Raw genomic sequence first — 22,174 nt, forward strand, 5'->3', positions numbered from 1 at the left:
AATCCACTCTATCAACACAGGGACGCAGCCAAAATGCAGAGACAAAGAAACAGGTCACAAATAAAAGAAATGGAGAAAACAAACGACAGGATATAAAATTCAAAACCATGGTTATAAGGTTTTTCAAGAATCCTCTAGAAACCACCGATAAATTTAGTGAGACCCTCAAAAATATGTAAAAGGACCAACTAGAAATTAAGCATATACTGTCTGAAATAAAGAATAATATACATACATCCAACAACAGACCAGAGGATCCCAAAAATCAAAGTCAAAGATATGAAATACAAAGAAGCAAAAAACATTCCACCAGAAAAAAAAAAAAAAAAAAAAAAAAAAGAACCAAAAAATATGAAGATAGTGTAAGGAGCCTTTGGGACAACTTCAAGAGTACCAAAATCCAAATTATGAAGGTGCCAGAAGAAGAGAGAGAGCAAGACATTGAAAACCTATTTGAAGAAATAATGACTGGAAACTTTCCCTACCTGGTGAAAGAAATAGACATACAAGTCCAGGAAGCACACAGAACCCCAAATAAAAGGATTCCAAAGAGTACCACTCCAAGACACATCATACTTAAAATTCCAAGAGCAAAAGACAAAGAGAGAATCTTAAAAGCAGCAAGAGAAAAGCAGGTAGTTACCTACAAGGGAGTACCCATATGATTTCTCAACAGAAACTATGTAGCTGATTTCTCAACAGAAACTATGTAGGCCAGAAGGGAGTGGCAAGAAATATTCAAAGTGATGAATAGCAAGAACCTACAACCAAGATTACTCTACTCAGCAAAGCTAGCATTCAGAATTGAAGGTCAGATAAAGTTTCACAGATAAGAAAAAGCTAAAGGAGTTCATCACTGCCAAACCAGTATTATATGAAATGCTGAAAGGTATTCTTTAAGAGGAGGAGGAAGAAAAAGGTAAACATAAAAATTATGAACAACAAATACATATCTATGATCAACTGAATCTAAAAATCAAGTGAATAAAAAATCTGATGTACAGAATAATCTAGTGAATATAATAGAATCAGAAGCATGGAAAGGGAGTGGACTGACAATTCTTGGGGAGAAAGGGTTGTGGAGGGTGTGGGAAGAGATAGAAAAAAATCATTCACCTATGGATGAGGACAGTTGCAGAGGCGGATGGGTAAGGACAGAGTGTGGGGTAGGAACCAGGAAAGGGGAGTTATGGGAGGGGGAAAAAAAGAGGAACAATTGTAATAATCTGTAGAATAAAGATTTTTTTTTTTTTTAAAAAGCTGCCACAGAGGCAACAGATCAGTCCCTGCTTCTCTCCTCAGGCCTCTCTGGTCCTGATTCACAGCCACCTCAGCATTCAGTGCTGAGCACCAGGCCTGCAGCGGAAGTAGTCAGGACTGACTGCCACTTGGTTGAGCATCGGTCATTACTGGTAGTTACGGCCCAGGTTTTTTATATATTAGGAGGTTTTTATATATTAGGATACATATGTATAACTTTCATGAAAAATTTTTAAAAGTATAAATATATGTCATTAGCATATTCTAAAAATTAATTTTATAACTAAGAGGTGAAAAATCAATACTAGATAAATTAAAAAGAAAACAAAACAGTCAAAATGAAATGCAAAAACTGATTCTCTGACTTGGTATTGAGACAGAAAAGGAAGATTCCTTTAGGTGAATTTTCAGGCCTGATGTTCATAAACAATATATTCTGTGCTTAACCAGGTAATTTTGATAGTGCAATTCAAATGTAACTTACATGATCCATTCTCTTCTTTTTTATGGTTTGATTACCATTACATTCATCTTCCTCATTTGAGTCTGAAGAAGAAGACAACTTTCTTTTCCTGGGTCCACCACCTTCTAAAACAGAGAAGAACACTCAAAATTTGTACAGGTAAGTATAAGAATTATTAATGCAAAAGAAAGCCAAAGTGTTATCATAATTAATACATTTGTAGATTGTCCTCTTGACATCAGGTCCAATGTGGTTTCTTTGACATAAAATGTCTACTCAACAAGTATCAATAAAATTGAAGGAAAAGTGAACAGAGACGCCAGTCCTTCAAAAGTAGAAATCACTATAATAATGCATTTGTAAACCATCATATTTAATGCTAAAAACATAGATCACTAATTTGACAAATAATTCTTCACTGTAATATTCGGAGGAAGGGGTTCTCCTGAGTGACTTACCATATTTTCCGGCGTATAAGACGACCTCCTAATTTTACAGTTAAAACATAGATTTAGGCCTATATTCGCTGTATAAGACAACCCCCCGCTTCCAAGAAAAGACTTAACTTTGCCGTCAAGATCTGCAGGTAATTTTTGTGCAATTTTGGTCTTTTGCCCCCAATTTTCGGTTGACTTTTTTTCATTTCAAAAGTCGTCTTATACGCCGGAAAATACGGGTATTGTTTATCAGTAAGAAAAAGTTGAGTCCCATCAGTGTAGCTTCTCTGATTAGCATCGCTGACATCAGTAATTGTATTCTATATACCAGGCTTTGTAGAGGACTTTTATACTAGTAAACTATTGCTTCATTTACCTTCCAAAAAAACATACAAATTAGATAGTATTCTCATTTAACAAATAAGGAGGAACTGAAATAGATAGTGCAAGCAATTAATGGTCTTAACTTAAAAATAGTAAGACAAGAATCTAACAGTAATGAAAATCTGCATATTCTGCCAAGACTAAAAGAAAACTAGACTCACGGTACATGATTTTAAAAAGCTGTTACTTACTTATACAATACTTTGTATACATTGACATATTGCTTAAATACTTTTACTTTCTGCCTTAGACATACTACTGTGCTAAAATAAAAGCATCTGTTGCCGGGACTGGTTTGGCTCAGTGGATAGAGCGTCGGCCTGCGGACTGAAAGGTCCCAGGTTCGATTCCGGTCAAGGGCATGTACCTTGGTTGCGGGCACATCCCCAGTAGGGGGTGTGCAAGAGGCAGCTGATCAATGATTCTCTCTCATTGATGTTTCTAACTCTCTGTCCCTATCAATTCCTCTCTGTGTAAAATCAATAAAATATATTAAAAAAAAAAAAAAAAAAAACATCTGCTATAATTTCACAAAGGTTTAAGATTTCAATATTAATTATATCAGTACCCTAACTAAACAGTTAGAAATTAAAAAATGTAGAAATATAATATTCAAAATAAACACAAACTTGACAACTTTTAAGTTGTAAGCCAGAAAATTTCATAATATGGCTGTAACAAAATAATTGAATGCTTAATTTTTTTCAATTTATTTCATAAAGTAATTGTGCATTATACATTCGCCAACTAACTCCTACCATCCACTTTAAGAAAGGGGAAGTATAACTACCCATCATTACCCATATATTTGTTGGTGTTAAGTGAACACTATTAGGAATAGTCTAAGTCTGAAAGAACTTCAAACTAGATCATTTGAGTCACTTAGACATATTTATTTACTAAAAGAATAAGAACTTCGTTTTGTCAATAAAAAAATTCTTTAGCCTAGCCCTGCTGAAGCGGCTAATTAGCTAAGAGTTGACCCACGAACCAGGTCACGGCTCAATTCCTGGTTCAAGGCACAGGTCCTGGTTGAAAACTCAATTCCCAGTAGGAGGCATACAGGAGGCAGCCAATCCATGATTCTCTCTCATCATTGATATTTCTATTTCTCTCTCTCTCTCCCTTCTTCTCTCTGAAATCTGAAATTAGTAAAAATATATTTAAAAAAAATAATTTTTTAGCCATATATTTGTCAATACATCTTTTTATTTTGGTGGGGGGAGGGGAGTGCCAATACCATAGCACCAAATCTTTATATGTGTATAAAATGGCAAAATGCCAGAATGTGCAATTAAGTGTGGGAGAAAATATAAAACTATTTTTTTTTATAAAAGGTTACATAATGCTTTAGTTACCTATCTCTAAACCTATCCTATTACTAATTATTAATTAGATATTTAATATGCTATACTATATATTAATTTCAAATTATGTTTCATACATTCTTATCTTTTATTAGAAGTACCCATCATCAATTTCAAGGGGAAAAATTAGATGTACTTCATACTCCAGATAAAAATAAATTTCATATAAATTCAATATTTAAAAACAAAAGATGAAATTAAAAAAATATGGACAAAGAAAACAAATAGGCAGTTTAACAGAAAAACAAAAAGAGGCCCACCTTAGATGATAATTTTTTTATAATAAATGGACACAGGGCAAACAGTACGAATTGATGAAGTATAAGTTTTTTGGAAGGCAATTTAAAAAAATACATCTCTGAATTTTAGTTCTGTATAGCTTTTAGTTCAACAAATTCTTTCCATGGATTTCAAGGAAACGTCTGCTTAGTCATATACACAAGAATGCTACCAAAATGTCTTAATGCCCAAGATATTAGACAAATTAGGATACATACATATGCCACTATTATAAAAGAGGCAAATATTTAAAGTAACATGGAAAGATGTCTCTAATAAATGAAAATGTTACAAAACAACTGATATAATAGGATACATAAATATGTTTTGCCTATTCTCATACAAATAGAGAAATGGAAAAAACGGCCAAGGAAACTCCTGACAATATGAATAAATTCATATTGGTACCTTTTTTAAAAAAAGTAAAATTTTGGATATTATTTTTTTATAACTTAGTATTCAAAATAAAAATGTTCAGAAAGCAATGTATAAAATACATCCTTAATGCTTAATATGCAAGTTGATATTTTCTGCAAAGGATAAATTTAATGTAAAACATATGTACATGATCATGATTTCTGGAACTGTCTAAGATCTTTTACAGGTATTTAAAAAAGTCTTTTGTTGAAAATTGTCCAAATACACCCAAAATAACTTTCCATCTTAATGATTTCATATATTGAAAGCTATCTTATCTTGGCAAGATAAAGCCACCATACCTAAAAAATTCATAGTATGAAAAATGAAGATGACTGATATGAATGACTAATATTTTCCAAGATGAAGTATGGAAGGAAGTTTACTTTAGAAGGAAAAAACCCCAATTTCTTCTTCCCATGTAATTCACACTTGACTTATTTGCCTTCCCTAAATTCCCCAAATGGGAATCAAATCCACAACCTAAGTATGTGCCATAACCAGGAATCAAACCAGCAACATTTTGATGATGCTCCATCTAACTGAGCCAACAAAGAAATTCTGGCCCAGCTGGCGTGGTTCAGTGGTTAAGCATTGACACCTATGAAGCAGGAGTTCACAGTTCCAATTCTGGTCAAGGCACATGCCCAGGTTGTGGGCTCGATCCCCAATGTGGGATGTGTAGGAGGCAGCCGATCAGTGATTCTCCCATCATTGATGTTTTTATCTCTCCTTCTCCCTTACTCTCTGAAATCAATAAAACATATATTTTTTAAAAAAGAAATTCTGGAGCTGAAGGGCTCAATAATAATGCAATAAATGAGATAAAGAATGGATTAAAGAATGGCTAGCATGGCTTAGTGATTAAGCATCAATCTATGAACCAAGAGATCATAGTTCGAATCCCGGTTAGGGCATATGACCAGGTTATGGGCTCAATCCCCGCTGGGGCACTTTCTGGGAGCAACTGATAAATGATTCTCTGTCATCCTTGACATTTCTCTCTCTCATTTTCTCTCTCTCATTTTCTCTCTCTCTCTCCCTTCCTCATTAAAATCAATAAAAATATATATTTTTTAAAAATGGAGCGGGTGAATTAGAGAGCTTAGGAAATAGAGCAGACCTGATGGAAAAAAAGAATTAGTGATCTTGAACTTACGTAGAAATCTAGAAATGACTCAGATGAAGAGAAAGAATTGAGTGTTTTAAAAATATGAAAGAATTCTATAAAACCTATCTGCCCTCATGGTTTGGCTCAGTGATAGGCCCATGGACTGAAGGGTCCTGGGTTTAATTCCAATCAAGGGCACGTACCTTGTTTGCAGGCTCAATCATGAACATTCATTTGAGAGGCAACCAAACTTTGATATCACTCTCATATCAAAGTTTCTCTGACTCTCCCCACCCCTTCCACTCTATCTAAAATCAATGGAAAAATATCCTTGGTGAGGATTAACAACAAAAAAAGAACTATCTGATTCCATTAGAGAGAGCAATCTATAATGATAAAAGGATATTATGCTAGGTAATTAGGGCAGCCAAACCTTCTGGATGAAGCTGTGGCTATGAGTGCCGAGCCCCTTGCACAAATTTTTGCATTGGGCCTCTAGTAATAAAATAATGGGTATACTTGAAGAAAAGAAAGAGAACAGAAAGCCTATTTAAACAAATAATGAGAACTTCCCAAACATATAGATGAGCAAGACCCTCAAATCCAGGAAGAATGATAGAACAACTATTATCCTCAGTGAAAAAAGGCCTTATCCAAGGAACATTATTTTAAAGGTGTCAAAACTTAATGACAAAGAAAGAATTCTCAAAACAGCTAAGGAAGACTGTAACCTATAAAAACAAAACAAACCATTAGTTTATCATTGTAGGGTTTTTCTCCAGCAGAAAACTTATAAGTTACAAGTAGAATCAAATATTCAAAATGGTGAGAGTAATCACCATTCAAGAATAATATATCCAGCAAAATTATCCTTTAGATATTAAGGAAAAACAAAAGCTATCCAAGAAAAACAAAAGCTGAGGCCCACAGGGCCTACTTAATAAAAAATGTTTGTTTCTACCTGAAACAAAAAGACAACAGCAAATAACTGAAGATGACAGACAAAAGCAGGAAATTGTGAATATTATTCAATATAGGGCATTAAATACATATAATATAAAGTTGGAGTAAAGGCATCAAAAAACACTATAGCTTCTACTATTTGGAAAATAAAGGCACAGCAAAGGAATAATTTGCAACAACAAAAACATAAAAAGAGAAGGGAGAAAAGAATTGAATTTGCATAGGTTCATTATGCAAACAGACTTAAAAGAATAGAAGATCCCCAGAAGAATGGGTGTAGTGATACTTATATCAGATAGATTTCAAGATAAAATTGGTAACGAGACAAAATTGAACATTTTACAATCATAAAGACGAGACAATACATTAAGAAGACATAACACTTAAGAAAACTGAAAATACCAAATAGAGGGAGATTAAACAACATGCTACTGAAGAACTACTGGGGCAAAGGGAGAAACAAGAGATTAAAACATACATGGAGACAAATAAGAATGACAATACAGCAAAATTTGTGGTATGCACCAAAAGTAGTACTAAGAGGGAAGTTTATAGCATTACAGGCCTAGCTCAAGAAACAAGAAGCATCTCAAATAACCTAATGTGAACTTAAAGAATTTAAAAAAGAACAAATGATGCCCAAAATAAGTAGACATGAATACTAAAAATCAGAGCAGAACTAAATGAAATAAAGAACAAAAAGATAATAGAAAAAACTTAATGCACCAAATAGCTGGTTCTTTGAAAAGATGTATAATATCGACAAACCTTGGGAAAGAGAAAAATCTCAAACAAAATCAGAAATGAAAGTTACAACACACACCACAGAAATACAAAAAAGTATAGAAGATTACTAGGCTATTATTAAAGGCTATATGCCATCAAATACAATAACCTAGAGAAATGGACAAACAACCTTCCTAGATTGAGCCATGAAGAACTGGAAAACCTAATTAGACTGATCAACAGTAAGGAAATGGAAACCGTCAAAACCACCCGAAAGCCTGGTGGATGTGGCTCAGTGGTGGAGCAACGACCTATGAACCAGGAGGTCATGAACCCAGTCGGGTAACATGCCCAAGTTGTAGGCTCAATCGCCGATGGGGGTATGCAGGAGGCATCCAATCAATGATTCACATAATTGATGTTTCTATCTCTTCCCCCTTCCTTCCTCTCCGAAATAAAAAATATATATTTTTTAAAGCACACACAAAAAAACCAAAAGTCCTCTCAAATACCAAGTCAAGGACAAGATAGCTCCCCTAGTGTAAATTCTACCATTCAAATTCTACATTCAAATAAGATGTAATACCTATTCTTCTAAAATTCCCAAAAAGTTAAAGAGGGAATATTTCCTAACTCATCTTATGAGACCAACATTACCCTCATGCTAAGACCTGACAGAAACAACATCCACACAAAAAATATTGCTAATGAACATAGATGCAAAAATCTGAAATAGTACTTGCAAAATGAATACAGTAAGGTATTAAAAAGATAATACATCACAATCAAGTGGTTTCTTTCCACAAAAATGGTTCAACATGTGTAAAGTCAAAGTGATACACAACGTTAACAAAAGATAAAAATCATATAATCATTCTTAATAGATGCAGAGTAAGTGTTTGATATGACATCCACTTATGATTAAAACACTCAATAAAATGAGTACAGAAAGAAAATACCTCAATATAAAAAAGACTACTACACAACCCCTCAGATAATATCATACTCAATGGAGAAAAACTTCACGTTTTTCCTCTAAGATTAGGAACAAGGTTGCCCAATTCTCACCACCATTATTCAACTTTGTACTGGGAGTTCTAGTCAGAGCAATCAGGCAAGACAAATAAAGGGCATCAAACTGGAAATGAAGAAGCAGACTCACTTTTTGCAGATGATATAATATAGAAAACCTGAAAGACTCCAAGAAACAAAACTGAGAAACAATAAATACAGTAAAATTGCAGGATGTAAAAATCAATGCATAAAAATCTGCTGCATTCCATCCTGGCTGACGTGGCTGTTTATTGGGAGTGTTATCCCATACATCAAAATCAAAAGATGACTGGTTTGATTTCCTGGTCAGGACAGATACCAGAGTTGTGGGTTTGATCCCCAATTGGAGCACATGCTGGAGGCAGCCAACTGATGTTTCTATTTTTTAAATAAATCTTTATTGTTCAGATTATTACAATTATTTCTACTTTTTCCCCTCCATAGCTCCCCTCCACTCAGTTCTCACCCCACCCTCTGCCCTTATCTCCCCAACTGTCCTCATTGATTAGTGTATGATTTTTATCCAGACTTTTCCCGTACCCCAAACCTTTCCCTCAAAATTACCAATCCAATCCCATTCTATTCCCGTGGTTCTATTACAATATATTCACCAATTTAATCTGTTCCTCGGATTTTTAATTCACTTTTTAGATTCACTTGTTGATATGTATTTGATGTTCATAATTTTTATCTTTACTTTTTTCTTCTTCCTCTTCTTAAAGAATACCTTTCAGCATTTCATATAATACTGGTTTGGCAGTGATGAACTTTTTTAGCTTTTTTGTATCTGTGGAACACTTTGTCTGACCTTCAATTCTAAATGATAGCTCTGCTGGGTAGAGTAATCTTGCTATTCATCATACACTTGGTTGCGGGCACATCCCCGGTAGGGTGTGTGCAAGAGGCAGCTGGTCGGTGTTTCTCTTTCATCAACGTTTCTAGCTCTCTATCTCTCTCCCTTCCTCTCGGTAAAAAGTCAATAAAAATATATTTAAAAATAAATAAATAAATAAATTGATTGTGTTGAATTAAAAAAACCGCACAGTATGCAAAACTGTTAACAACAACAAAAAAGGCAATCAATGACTGGGAGAAGATATTCCCAAATGATGCCTTCAATAAAGGGGTAAAATCCAAAATATATTAAAAAAACTCACATAACTCAACAACTAAAAAGAATCCAATTAAAAAACAGACAGATGTGCTGGACAATTTTCCCAGAAGACATACAATAGCCAATAGATATACTATGTAAAGATGTGAAAAGTCACTAGTTCTAAGGGAAATGCACATCAAAACCACAATGAATTAATACCTCATACCTGTCTAAATTGCTATTATCAACATGACAAGAAATAACAAATGTTAGGGAAGAACCTTCATTATTGTTGGTGGGAATGTAAATTGGTATTGCCACTATGAAAACATTATGAAAGGTCTTCAAAAAAAAAAAATAGAGCAACTATATGACCCAGCAATCCCTCTTCTGGTAATCTACCTATAAACTTTGAAAACATTTATTTGTAAATACATATGTACCTTTATGTTAACTGCAGCATTATTCACAGTGGCCAAGACATGGAAACAACCTGTCATTGGTTGATATGGTACATATATACAGTGGACTGCTACTACTCAGCCATAAAAAGGATTGGATACTCTCATTTGTGACAACATGAATGGATCTTGAGAGTATCATGCTAAGTAAAATTAGTCAATGAAAAAGGACAAGAGACAAATAATTTTACTTACATGTGGATTATAAAGAAGAAAGTAACAAATGGACAAATAAAACAAACTCATAGACATGACAACAGTATGGTTGATACCAGAGGGCAAGGGGATCAATATATGGTGATCAAAGGAGATAAGATTTTGGGTGGTAAGCAGTATACAGAATTGTACAGGTCTTGCTGAAACCGGTTTGGCTCAGTGGATTGAGCGTCAGGCCTGGGGACCCCGGGTTCGATTTCTGTCAAGGGCATGTACCTTGGTTGCAGGAACATCACCAGTAGGGAGTGTGTAAGAGGCAGCTGACAGGTGATTCTCTCTCATCGATGTTTCTAGCTCTCTATCCCTCTCTTTTCTTCTCTGTAAAAAATGAATAAAATATATTTAAAAAAAAAAAAAAGAATTGTACAGGTCCTATGTAATGTTCCCTAATAAATTTAAAAATTGTACCCTAATAAATTTTTAAAAATGTAACCCAGTATTATAATTACATTGGTAATCTAATGTGTGTGTGTGTGTGTTGTATAATAGTATGAATAAGCAATGTAAAAGTTGAAAATTATACAAAGCAAATATAAAAGTGCTTAATGGAGAATGGGTTTGCTTTCCTTCCTTATGTACTTTTTTGGTAGCATGATTACAAGTTATTTTTACCTGTTTGGTGTGTATAAGTTAAAAAAAATTAAGATGGCATTAACTTTACAAAGTGCTTTTATATTGCAAGCTCCTTTAAATACATTTACTTTGTATCCCAAAACTGGAACTTAGCATAAGTATTTACTAAATGAAGGAATGATGATTTCCAGCTAGGACTTTTCACAAGACTTTATGTTCCTACCGACTCAGATTTGTAGACCTGTAAATAAAACCACAATGCAATTACAAAGGATACTTAAGAAAAAAATATATACCTTCCAAAACATAGTTGTTATGAAATCTGATCTGTAGAAAACAAGGAAAATTACCACAGGAAAGCTGCCTCTCCCTCTTTTGGGGGGCAGAAGGGGAGAGAATCAATTGATAAAACTGGATTCCAAAATAGCTATACGAACGCAGATAAGTCACTTAACCTTAAGATTCAGTTTCTTTATCTAAAAATGCTAAAGTTATTAATATCTCATAAGTATCTTATAAGAATTCATGTAGAAACTTGGTAAATTACAGAGCAACTAGAGGCCGGATGCATGAAATTCATGAAAGGGTGGACCTTCGCAGCCCTGCCTGCCTCAGCCCTCACAACCCCAGTCGCCTCGGCAGCTGCCTCACAGCCCTGGCTTCATCCAGAAGGTCGTCTAGATGGTAATTCCACTGTTCAGAAGTTCGGTCGATTTGCATATTATGCTTTTGTTATTACAGATATCAAAAATTAAAAGATATTCTTATTTAATAAATCAATATAATTTGAAACTAAGTCAGCATACCTGCATCACCAAACATCAGCAAGGCAGCAGCAATTGCTCCATCCATTGTGCTGGTTGATTCAATCAACTAACAGAATGAAAAAATAATATTTTTAAAGTAGCAATAAGAATTGTTTCATTTATCAAAATATTGAAGAACAAATATATTAAGTATGTATAAAGTTGGGAAATATGTATGTCACAGTTTTAAATTCGTTAAGTCCTATGATAAATTTTCAGGCAACCTGGTTTATTGAAAAGTCTGATCTTATCTAAGCCTATCTTAAAATGTATCAAATTCACTCATCACTGCAAAGAAAAAATTGAAACATAGTCATATTATGTACAGCATATTCAAGGCTTTTGTTATTTTAATTATAAAATTAAACATTGGAGCCTGAAGAACTTTCTATTTATATTTCCAGGCCCTGAGGAGAGTGCGGGGAAAGGAAGGATAAGAGAAAATAGGGAGAGAGGGAGACCAACAGACATTTATATTTTTCCCTTTTAACGGACATTTAGCAGTGGACACTCACATATTATAATTGTGCAGTCATTTTTTTAAAAATCTAATGCTTTCTAGATGAGTGGGATAAAGGGCTCTTTTGATTTTTACTCTACCTCTGAATTGTTTGAATTTGTTCAAGAACATACTCATGTATTACTTATGTAATTGACATCTTCAATATAGTTTCACACAGTTCTGTAACATTTTTACATCCCAGGAGAAACTGAATAGTCCATAATTTTCTCTTACTGAAGTTTCCTATACTTCCGATAAGTTCTTTGTTTTTAAAGATTTGACTTTTGCCTCAGCTGGATGGCTCGGTTGGTTGGAGCATTATCCTGTACACTAAAAAGTTTGCAGACTCAATTCCTAACCTAGGTAAGTATGGGAGGCAACTGATTGATGTTTCTCTCCCCCTCTACCCCACCCCCCCCAATCAATGTACATATCCTCAAGTGAGGATTAAAAAAAAAATTTTAGCCCAGCTACCATGGCTCAATGGTTGAGCATCGACCTATAACCAGGCCACAGTTTGCTGTGGCATATGTAAAGGTTGTGGGTTCGATCCTCATTGTGGGGTGTGCAAGAGGCAGTTGATCAATGATTCCCTCTAATCATTAATGTTTCTATCTCTCTCTGCTTCTCCCTTCCTCTCTGAAATCAATAAAAAAATATATTTCTAGAAGCATAAACAGACTGTTGAACCTCAGAGGGAAGGTAGGGGAGGGTGGGTGAGAAGAGATCAACAAATGAATTTGTATGTATATATGTATAACCCGTGGACACAGAGGAGATAGTGAGGGCCTGGGGTGAGTGGGAGGATGGGAGCGAGCTGGAAGAGGTTGATGGGGGGAAAAAGGAGGACCTATGTAATACTTTCAACAATAAAGATCTTAAAAATAAATTCTACTTTTTAAAATAAGCTATATTTTGTATTAAATTAAAAAGTTTCAAATCAAATGAAAATGCTGTTTTCTATACCAGTTTTCTAATCTTGGATCCTTACATATCCTGTAAGTCCCTCTTCCTTTTCAAAACATCCAAAGCATATGCTTTACAAATCTACAACTAAATTTATATTTTATAACTTCAATTCCTTTATAAGGGTCTAAAAACCTTTGCAAAGTAATTTATAAATGCCACCTTTAAATTCTCTTGAAATGACAGAGATCACTTGAAGTCCAGATTACCTCGAGAGTACTCTGCTATGGAGGGAGTGATATGTTAAATCCCAGAAGTTTCTAATTAATAAAACATACAAATAAATTCTGTGTATTTTCTCATTAAAATTATAAAATAACACCCTCCCCTGCTAATCTTCCAGAGGAGCTCACAAATGTCAGGAGCCTTCCACACAACCCCATAAAGACAATGGGTTGCTGACATACAATATAATACATGCTTATGCTGCTATAAAAAAGAATGAATTCTTACCATTTGCAACAGCGTGGATGGAACTGGAGAGCATTATGCTAAGCAAAATAAGCCAGTCAGAGAAAAATAAATAATAGCACATGATCTCACTCATTTGTGAAATATAATGAACATCATAAACTGATGAACAAAAAAATCAAGGACATAGAAGCATCACACACACTGTCTAATTTAGGGGTGTCGAACTCAATCAGAGAAGGGGCCAAAATCTAAAATCCAACCTAAATCGTGGGCCGAATGGTTTACTGAACAGTCATAAACTGTCATTGTGATGGAAACACAGCGGAGTGCAGTGATGACAGCGTGGTGCGGGCCACATTGCAAGGCCTGGAGGGACGGATTTGGCCCGTGGGCCTTGTGTTTGACACATGTGGTCTAATTTATGAGGGAAGGCAGGGGTTGAGTGGGTAAGAGATCAACCAAAGGACTTGTATGCATGACATGGAGCTCTCCTGCAGGCCCTCCTCGACTGGGCAACCTCCTGCGTCCCACCCCAGTCCAGATCATGCACTGCTGGGGCCCCTAGGCCTAACCTAAGCCCTCTTGCAATCTGGCAGGCCAACCTCCCACAACCCTCCCAGGCCTGGCTGTGCATCGGTGGGGTCCCTCAGCCTGGCCTATATCCTCTCCCAATCTGGAACCCAGGAGATGTCAGAGTAGGTTTTGGCCTGATCCCACAGGCCAGGCCGAGGGACCCCACTGGTGCACTGGGCCTCTAGTATTAAATAAAAATTCATCCTTTTAATACTTTATTTGAAAAATCACAATATCTGATAAAAATGGGCTATTGATGACTATCACATAGTCATATCCTGCTGCAGTTAAGGAGCAGCTATTCCTTTTAGAAACAGCATGTACTATATACATTTTTAAAACTTAAATTCTTAATTGTTTAAAGTATTACATAAGTTTCCTTCTCCCCCGCCCCCCCTTTAACTTCTCCCTGATCACTCACACTCCCCAGCATAGGCCCTGGAGCCATCAACTATCTGTGTCCATTGGTTATGCTCATATGCATGCATACAAGTCCTTTGGTTGAATCTTTATTGTGAAAGGCTCCTGACATTTGTGAGCTCCTCTGGAAGATTAGCAGGGGAGGGTGTTCCCATTTTAAAACAATTCAAGCACACAAGAACTAACAAGCTATGTATGAGAGATATTGAGGAAAACTTATTATCTATAGGTGAATGACCTTACCTATTATTAACTCTTTCAAGTAAATCCCTGAATAAAAGCTCAAAATTATCTTAAAATATAAAGTATCTTTAGAAAAATGACTAAATACAGCACTAAATACAATACAGATATTAAACACCATTATAGCTACAATAAGAAGTTACTAAAAAAGGGTATAACCTTAAGCAAATCATTGTCACTTCTTTGTGGGAAGAGTTCCTTCAAGGTCTGAAGTTTAGCATCTTTAATATCTTCCAGTTCTGAAAGGTCTTCCAATTCTGAAATAGCATTATTTCTACCTGTCATGGCAGAAAGGCCTTGGGAATCTTCATCTTCAGATGGCTCAGAACTAAAATTATTTTCAGAGAGAAACAATTTAATGTATTGTTAATGCTATTGCATTATTTGTATACACAGGTATATATAAAATATGGCACCTCTGCAGTTTTTTTAGATATTAAATGAAATCTACATCTGTCAAAGATTAAAACAACACAACATTTTTCATTTCAAAATGTTTATGTATATAAATTTAAATTTACATTCCCCAAATCTGCATATTCCGAGAATGTTTCAGATTATCCAAGCTGGGATGAAAAAGAAGAAAACAAAATAGCAACATTTATTTCTTTAAGACACACACATATTCATTGCATGCCCACTTATCTTTCCTAGGTTTTTCACCTATATGCTGCATATCAGATGAGTGTTGTCATTTTGTCCCTGAGAAATTATAAAGACTACATGAACAGGAAGAAAAAATAATTTTCATGGCTTACGTGACTAGAATCTCAGTGTTAAAATCGGAATAGCCCCATCAATATCAGAATCTCTGCCTGAAACAAAATATTTCTTTAGCAGACAGGGAGCATTTACTCCAAATGAGGCTTTATTCTACAACTAACTTTAATCATGTTTCATTTCAGCTGATATATTTAGACTATATAAAAGACATTAGGGGCCAAATTTTACTCATCTATCTCCCAAACAAAAAACCTCCATTTGAAATTTCAATTTTCTATTATGATAGGCATTTTGGAGATCAGAGTGCAAATTTTGCTGTGCAGCTAGTTCTATTTTTTGACAGCTCTCTTGGACACACATCCAGAATCTGTAGTTTACTAACTTCTCTAGCACTATCCTATCTAATAAAAGAGTAATATGCAAATTGACCATATCTCCGCTTCACCCACAAGTCAACCAGGAGCAAATATGCAAATGCACCCAACCAAGATGGCAGCGGCCATAGAGTGAGCAAGTGGGAGGTGTGGGTTTCCCCTGCAATGGAGGAAGCCAAGCTTTCCGCCTTCCCTTGCTGGCCCAGATTACACTCAATACTACAAAGTTTCAATAATAGAAGATAAATAAATTCCAACAGAAAAGGCTGCCGCCATGGAGCTGGAGAGAGGAGGAGGCTGGAGTTGCCCCTGGCAATGGAGGAAGCCAAGCTTCTGCAGCCCTGGCTGGCCCAGGTCTCCATTTCAGGCTACAAAGTTTCAATTACAGAAGATAAATAAATCCCAGATCCCAAGGCCTCCACTTGGGTAGCCGGGGGGCGTGACCAGCCTGAAAACCACCACAGGCCCATTGCCTAGGCCTCCCCACACTCCAAGGGAACTCCCACCCTGATCATGGACACCTTTCAGGGCAAACCAGCTAGCTCCCACCAATGTACCAGGTCTCTACCCTATCTAATAAAATAATAATATGCAAATTGACCTTCACTCCAACACATAATATGGCTGCTCCCCATGTGGTCAAAGATGGCTGCCCACATGTGGGCATAAGATGGCCACCACAAAATGGTCATCAGGGAGGGCAGTTGGGAAGGACCAGGCCTGCAAAGGAGGGCAGTTGTGGGCAATCAGGCCAGCAAGGGAGGGACCAGGCATGCAAGGGAGGGCAGTTGGGGGCAACTAGGCCTACAGGGAAGGGCAGTTGGGGAAGAGGGGGACCCAGGCCTGCAGGGGAGAGCAGTTTGGGGTGACCAGGCTGACAGGGGAGGGCAGTTAGGGACAATTAGGCTGGCAGGGCAGCAGTTAGGCATCAATCAGGCTGGCATAGGAGTGGTTAGGGGGTGATCAAGCTAGCAGACAGAAGCGATTGGGGGCAATCAGAAAGGCAGGTATCGATGATTCTTGCTCATCGATGTTTCTAACTCTTTATCCCTCTCTCTTCCTCTCTGTAAAAAATCAATGAAATATATTAAAAAATAAACAAACAAACAAAAACAAAACAAAACAAAAAGGCAGGTAGGTAGGCGAGCAGTTGGGAGCCAGCAGTCCTGGATTGTGAGAGGGATGTCCCACTGACGGTTTAGGCCTGATCCCACCAGGCAGTCAGACATCCCTCGAGGGATCCCAGATTGGAGAGGGTAAAGCTGGACTGAGAGACACCCCCTGTCCCTTGTGCACAAATTTCACGCACCGGGCCTTTAGTTCATGTTATATCAATTGTACCTATTAGGGCACTGACCAGAACACGTATTTTAAGCTCCTAAGATGACTTCTTGAACTTTGCTCTGAGAAACTGCAATCAATCTCTTCCTTTGTCACTAGGTTTGTCCTCAGTATTTGAAGACAATTACACGTGTCTCCCTTTCAATTACATCCAGACTACTCAACTTTGAATTCTCACTCTGCCTCACTATGTTCATGCTTCCTATCTGATTATCTCCTAGCCCTTAGAGAAAATACAAGTATTCAGTTTGGAATCCTTTTACAATTCCTGCTCTGGATGACCCCTTTCAAAGAACCTTGCTCTTCTGCATGACAACCTAAAGCTAGTGAGCAAGCTCATGACCATTCAGTGGCACAAACTCACGGATCTCTTGATGTAATAGGTATTCATGCAGATGACAAATCTAACATGGCTTGAATTTAAAGTCCAGTTCACAACAAATGTTACAGAAATAAATTCAATACCATCATGAGGAAATAATCAGAGAAATCTTTTGTCTCTAAGAAAAGACAATCTCCTCAGTAAGTTGAAACCCTTAAAAAAGAGAAGAGGAGGGGAGTGGACTGATTTATCAAGAAGAAGAGAGCTAGAGACATAATATCCAAATGCAGTGGATGTTCCTGGTTAGGATCCTGGTATAAAAAAACAGCTATAAAACACACAGGGAGGGAAGTTGAAGGCCATCAGGCTGGCAGGGGAGCGGTTTAGGCAGCAATCAAGGAATGATACTAGAGAATCATTCATTGATAGCAGTATTGGTTTTTTGGGAGGAGGGGGATGTATAACCAAGGATCAAAGGTAGTAAAATGTTGGAATGTCTATAATTTACTTTTTTGTCCCCAAAAAACGTATACACACACTTTGAATAAAGGCAGTGATTATTAAAATATATTTTATTTTCAAAATTGAGCTATCAGTTGTTAAAGTGTACATACATTTTAGCAGGACACCAAATAATAATAAAACCATAAGAATAATTATCAGCCCTAACCAGTTTGGCTCAGGGATAAGAGTGTTGGATCCCTGGTTAGGGCACAGACAAGAAACAATCAAAGAGACCATAATAAGTGGAACACACTGGTGTTTCTCTCACTCCCTCTCTCTAAAGTAATCAATCAATAAAAATTAAAATTAAAGCCGAGACCGGTTTGGCTCAATGGATAGAGCGTCGGCTTGGGGACTGAAAGGGCCCGGGTTCGATTCCGGTCAAGGGCATGTACCTTGGTTGCGGGCACATCCCCAGTAGGGAGTGTGCAAGAGGCAGCTGGTCGATGACTCTCTCTCTCATCGATGTTTCTAGCTCTCTCTCTCTCTCCCTTCCTCTCTGTACAAAATCAATAAAATATATTTAAAAAAAAATTAAAATTAAAAATTAACCCTCTGGCCCTAAACAGTTTGGCTCAGTAGATAAAGAGTGTCGGCTTGTGGAATGAGGGGTCCGAGGTTCTATTCCAGTCAAGGGCATGTACCTTGGTGTGGGCATATCCTCAGTAGGGGATGTGCAGGAGGCAGCTGATCTATGTTTCTCTCTCACTGATGTTTCCAACTCTATCCCTATTCCTTCCTCTCTGTAAAAAATTAATAAAATATTATATATATATTTTTTAAAAAGAATAATTATCATCAGTTAGAAACAGGTTTGCCACAAGAATTTTTAAAACATGCAATACTTGACTGTTTAGTCAGGGGCACCGACCTCTTTTCTGTCAAATATAAAAATAGTCCAATGTGAATAAATAAAAATTATACCTCATTTTTTTTGGTGAGATGGGCAAAAAATAAATCTATTTTTTTGTGTGTGTTGCAGAATGTTAGTAATTAATTTATGGTGTGCCATGAGACGAAAAAGGTTGAAAATCATTGATAATAGATGCAACTAAGAGAAAAAGTTTTAATTGTTAAATCTAAATCCAAGAGATCTGTTCTCCAGCTATACTAGTGTGCCTTGGTGATTTCATCTAATCATATGGCTTTAAATATCAAATCTATATGCTGGAAGGAGACTTGACTTGGTGAGGTGAACACATTATACAGGGCATGGGTTATGCACATTTGGGGAATTGTGCACCTGAAGCTGTATAATTAATAACCACTGTCATCCCATTAAAGTCAAAGAAAATCTATACTGACAACTTATAAAATTAGGTATGTAATCTAGATCTTTCCCCAGAATTCAAATGTCATATTCAATTGCCTACATGCTATCTCCACTTATATGTCTAAGAGCCTTCTCAATCACAGCATATTCAAGATAGTCTTCTTATCTCAGTTAATTGTTAATTCCACTCTTCTAGTTGCTAAGACCAAAAATGTTCTGGTCATACTTTACTCCTTTCTTTCCAACCCCACATAAAATCCATCAGGAAATCCTCTCTGCACTACCTTCAAAGTATATGCAGAATCTCACCACTTTTCATCATTTCCACAAGTAGTTAGCCTGATCTAAACCTCCATCATTTCTTGCCTGGATTATTAAAATAATATTCATGTTTCTACAACTACTCCCCTACATCCTCAAAGCCCTGCCAAACATTGAAGTCAGACAATTTTACTCTATTTTATTAGTTTCCCATCTCATCCAGAATAAAAGAAAAATAGTCTATGGGCTTACCATGATTAAGCACCTCCTTTACTCATTATAACTATAGGACCTTTACTCTGCTTCATTTGCTCCCCCTCCCCATTTTCCTCAAAAAAATGCCAGGCGTAAAATCATTTTAGGATCATTAAACAGGAAAATTCCCAATGTCTGGAATACATCCTCTACCCCCTTTCCATATAGTTCACTTTCTTTTTCCCCTTTAGGTCTTTGCCCAATTATCGTCTTCTCAATGAAACCTTTTTACTAGCTGTGCTCTTAAGAAACCTTGCATCCCTGGACCTGAACTGTGTATTTCCTTTCTCCTTTACCTGACAATATCTATTATTTGACATCTTTTATGTTTATTATCTTTCTCATGACTACAATAGAAACTCTTTGCTTCCTCAGAAAATGTGCCCAAGAATTGTTAAATGATTTGACTCTCGGACTTAAGAACAAATCACAAAGCAGTTATAAATGAGCAAAGGTATTTGTTAAAATAATTTTTCTATCTATGGAAAATCTATACATATACAAAAGCCTAACATGCAAACTGTCCACACAGGAGTTCAAACAGGAGACCAATTGCTCACTATGATGTGTGCTGACCATCAGGGGTGGCACAGAATGAAGGCAGGCCCCAGCCAGCAGCTGGAAGGGCCCAATTGGCCTAGGGATCCTATCTATGAACAAATTTCATGCACCAGGCATCTAGTTAAAAATAATTATCTATTTGCTCTCAATGACTTTGAAAATCACCATTACCCAGAAACACACAACCTCTGTACATTTCTACGTTAGCAAAAAATAACCAAGATATAGTAGGAAAAGGTAAAAAAATATATATATATAAGTAAACTTTTCTCAAAAAAAAAAAATCAGATAATGCAAATATAATGAACCTATTTGGCTGCTTACACTATAATTACTGTGTCTTTGGAGCAGTTTGGAGAAGCAGTATCTTCACTATCAGAAGACAAATCAATATACTGTATTCCTCCTTGATTCTTCAAATCTGATATCGGTTTTCTTTCATTTACTGTAGTTTCTGGAACACTAGAATCTTCTGGAGGGAGAGAGAAAAAGAGAAAGACATTTTGAACAACTTGAAAATAAAGCAAATTTTATAATTAGAATCATGAGCTAAATATCTTTAACTTCATTTATAATTAGAATCATGAGCTAAATATCTTTAACTTCATTCATTGTTCCCATTGTAAAACCAAAAATTTCTACCATTTTTTAAAGAAAAAAACTACTAACCAGAGCTAGTATTAAATGATTTTCCATTTCATAGGTTATTCACTAGCATGACCCCGGTGAAAACAGAAAAACTGAAGTTTGTGTTCTATATTCCAATCCTTCTCTATGCTTTTATTTCCTAGTTTAGGTCTTAACCTAAGAAAACATGGACAATAGAGCCTAAAAGACTTGAATTTCAATCATGTCTCTTAATCAAGTTACTTAATCCTTTAAAATGCTTAATAATCTCACAAAATCAGATATTAAACATTTAGTCCAGTATTGGCATAGAGCTAGTATCCAATAATTGTCTTACGTCATGTGGGTATTATGGGCTAAATTATATTTGCTACAAAATTCATGTTTAAATTTCAAACCACAGTACTTCAGAATGCAATGTATTTGAGATAGGGCCTACAAATAGGCGACTGGACAAAATTAGGCCTTGAGGGTGGAGTCGTAATCCAGTAAGACTGATGTCCTCATTAAGAGACAGAACTAAAGAAATGCTTGTTCTAGGCTGCATGACTCAGTGGTTGAGGGCCGACCTATGAACCAGGAAGTCACGGTTCAATTCCCGGCCAGGGAACATGCCTAGGTTACAGGCTCGATCTCCAGTGTGGGGCGTGCAGGAAGTAGCTGATCAGTGATTCTCTCATCAGTGATGTTTCTCTCCCTCTCCCTTCGTGTTTGAAATCAATAAAAATATGTATTTTTAAAATCCTTGCATGGAGGACACATCAAGAAGGTGGCAATCTGCATGCCAAGGAGAAAGACCTTAAAAGAAGCCAAATCTGCCAACATTTTGATTTTGGGCTTCTGGCCTCCAGCCCTGTGGGAAAATGTCTACTGTTTCAGCCACGTAGCCTGGGATATTTAAGTTACGGCAGCCCTTACAAACTAAAAAAAGTGGCATTATCTGTCCAAAACAGGTGAATATTCTACTGAGGTCTCCTCTAAGAATGGAGTTCCAAAATTATTCTCCCCTCTCCCAGCAAAACTCCCATTCTCCCTTATATGTTCGAGGAGGAAGGTATCAGATTTAAGGAATTCACATTAAAGTAAAAGTAGTCAGTTCCTTGGTCTAGTGCAGTGGTCGGCAAACTGCGGCTCACGACCCACATGTGGCTCTTTGGCCCTTGAGTGTGGCTCTTCCATGGCCTGGGCAAGTCTATTTTGAAG

General features: G+C 36.4%; 1 protein-coding gene across 4 annotated transcripts in view; it reads right to left on the reverse strand.

Moving 5' to 3' along the window:
* SMARCAD1 (SWI/SNF-related, matrix-associated actin-dependent regulator of chromatin, subfamily a, containing DEAD/H box 1) overlaps window positions 1-22,174 on the reverse strand; it is a 97,281-nt gene that overhangs the window by 57,011 nt on the left and 18,096 nt on the right. For 3 of the 4 annotated variants that reach the window (XM_036411231.2, XM_045570738.1, XM_036411223.2), the window contains exons 3-6: window positions 20,669-20,816; window positions 14,890-15,058; window positions 11,613-11,679; window positions 1,745-1,848 (exon numbers count right to left, since the gene is read on the reverse strand). In XM_036411231.2, the coding sequence (XP_036267124.1) occupies window positions 1,745-1,848; window positions 11,613-11,679; window positions 14,890-15,058; window positions 20,669-20,816 (488 nt within the window). Of the gene's footprint in view, window positions 1-1,744; window positions 1,849-10,934; window positions 11,046-11,612; window positions 11,680-14,889; window positions 15,059-20,668; window positions 20,817-22,174 lie in introns of those variants that run through there. The other variant, XM_045570742.1, reaches the window with a different exon arrangement.

The sequence above is a fragment of the Pipistrellus kuhlii genome, unplaced genomic scaffold (genome assembly GCF_014108245.1).
Source record: "Pipistrellus kuhlii isolate mPipKuh1 unplaced genomic scaffold, mPipKuh1.p scaffold_m20_p_1, whole genome shotgun sequence".
Taxonomy (NCBI): Eukaryota; Metazoa; Chordata; class Mammalia; order Chiroptera; family Vespertilionidae; genus Pipistrellus; species Pipistrellus kuhlii.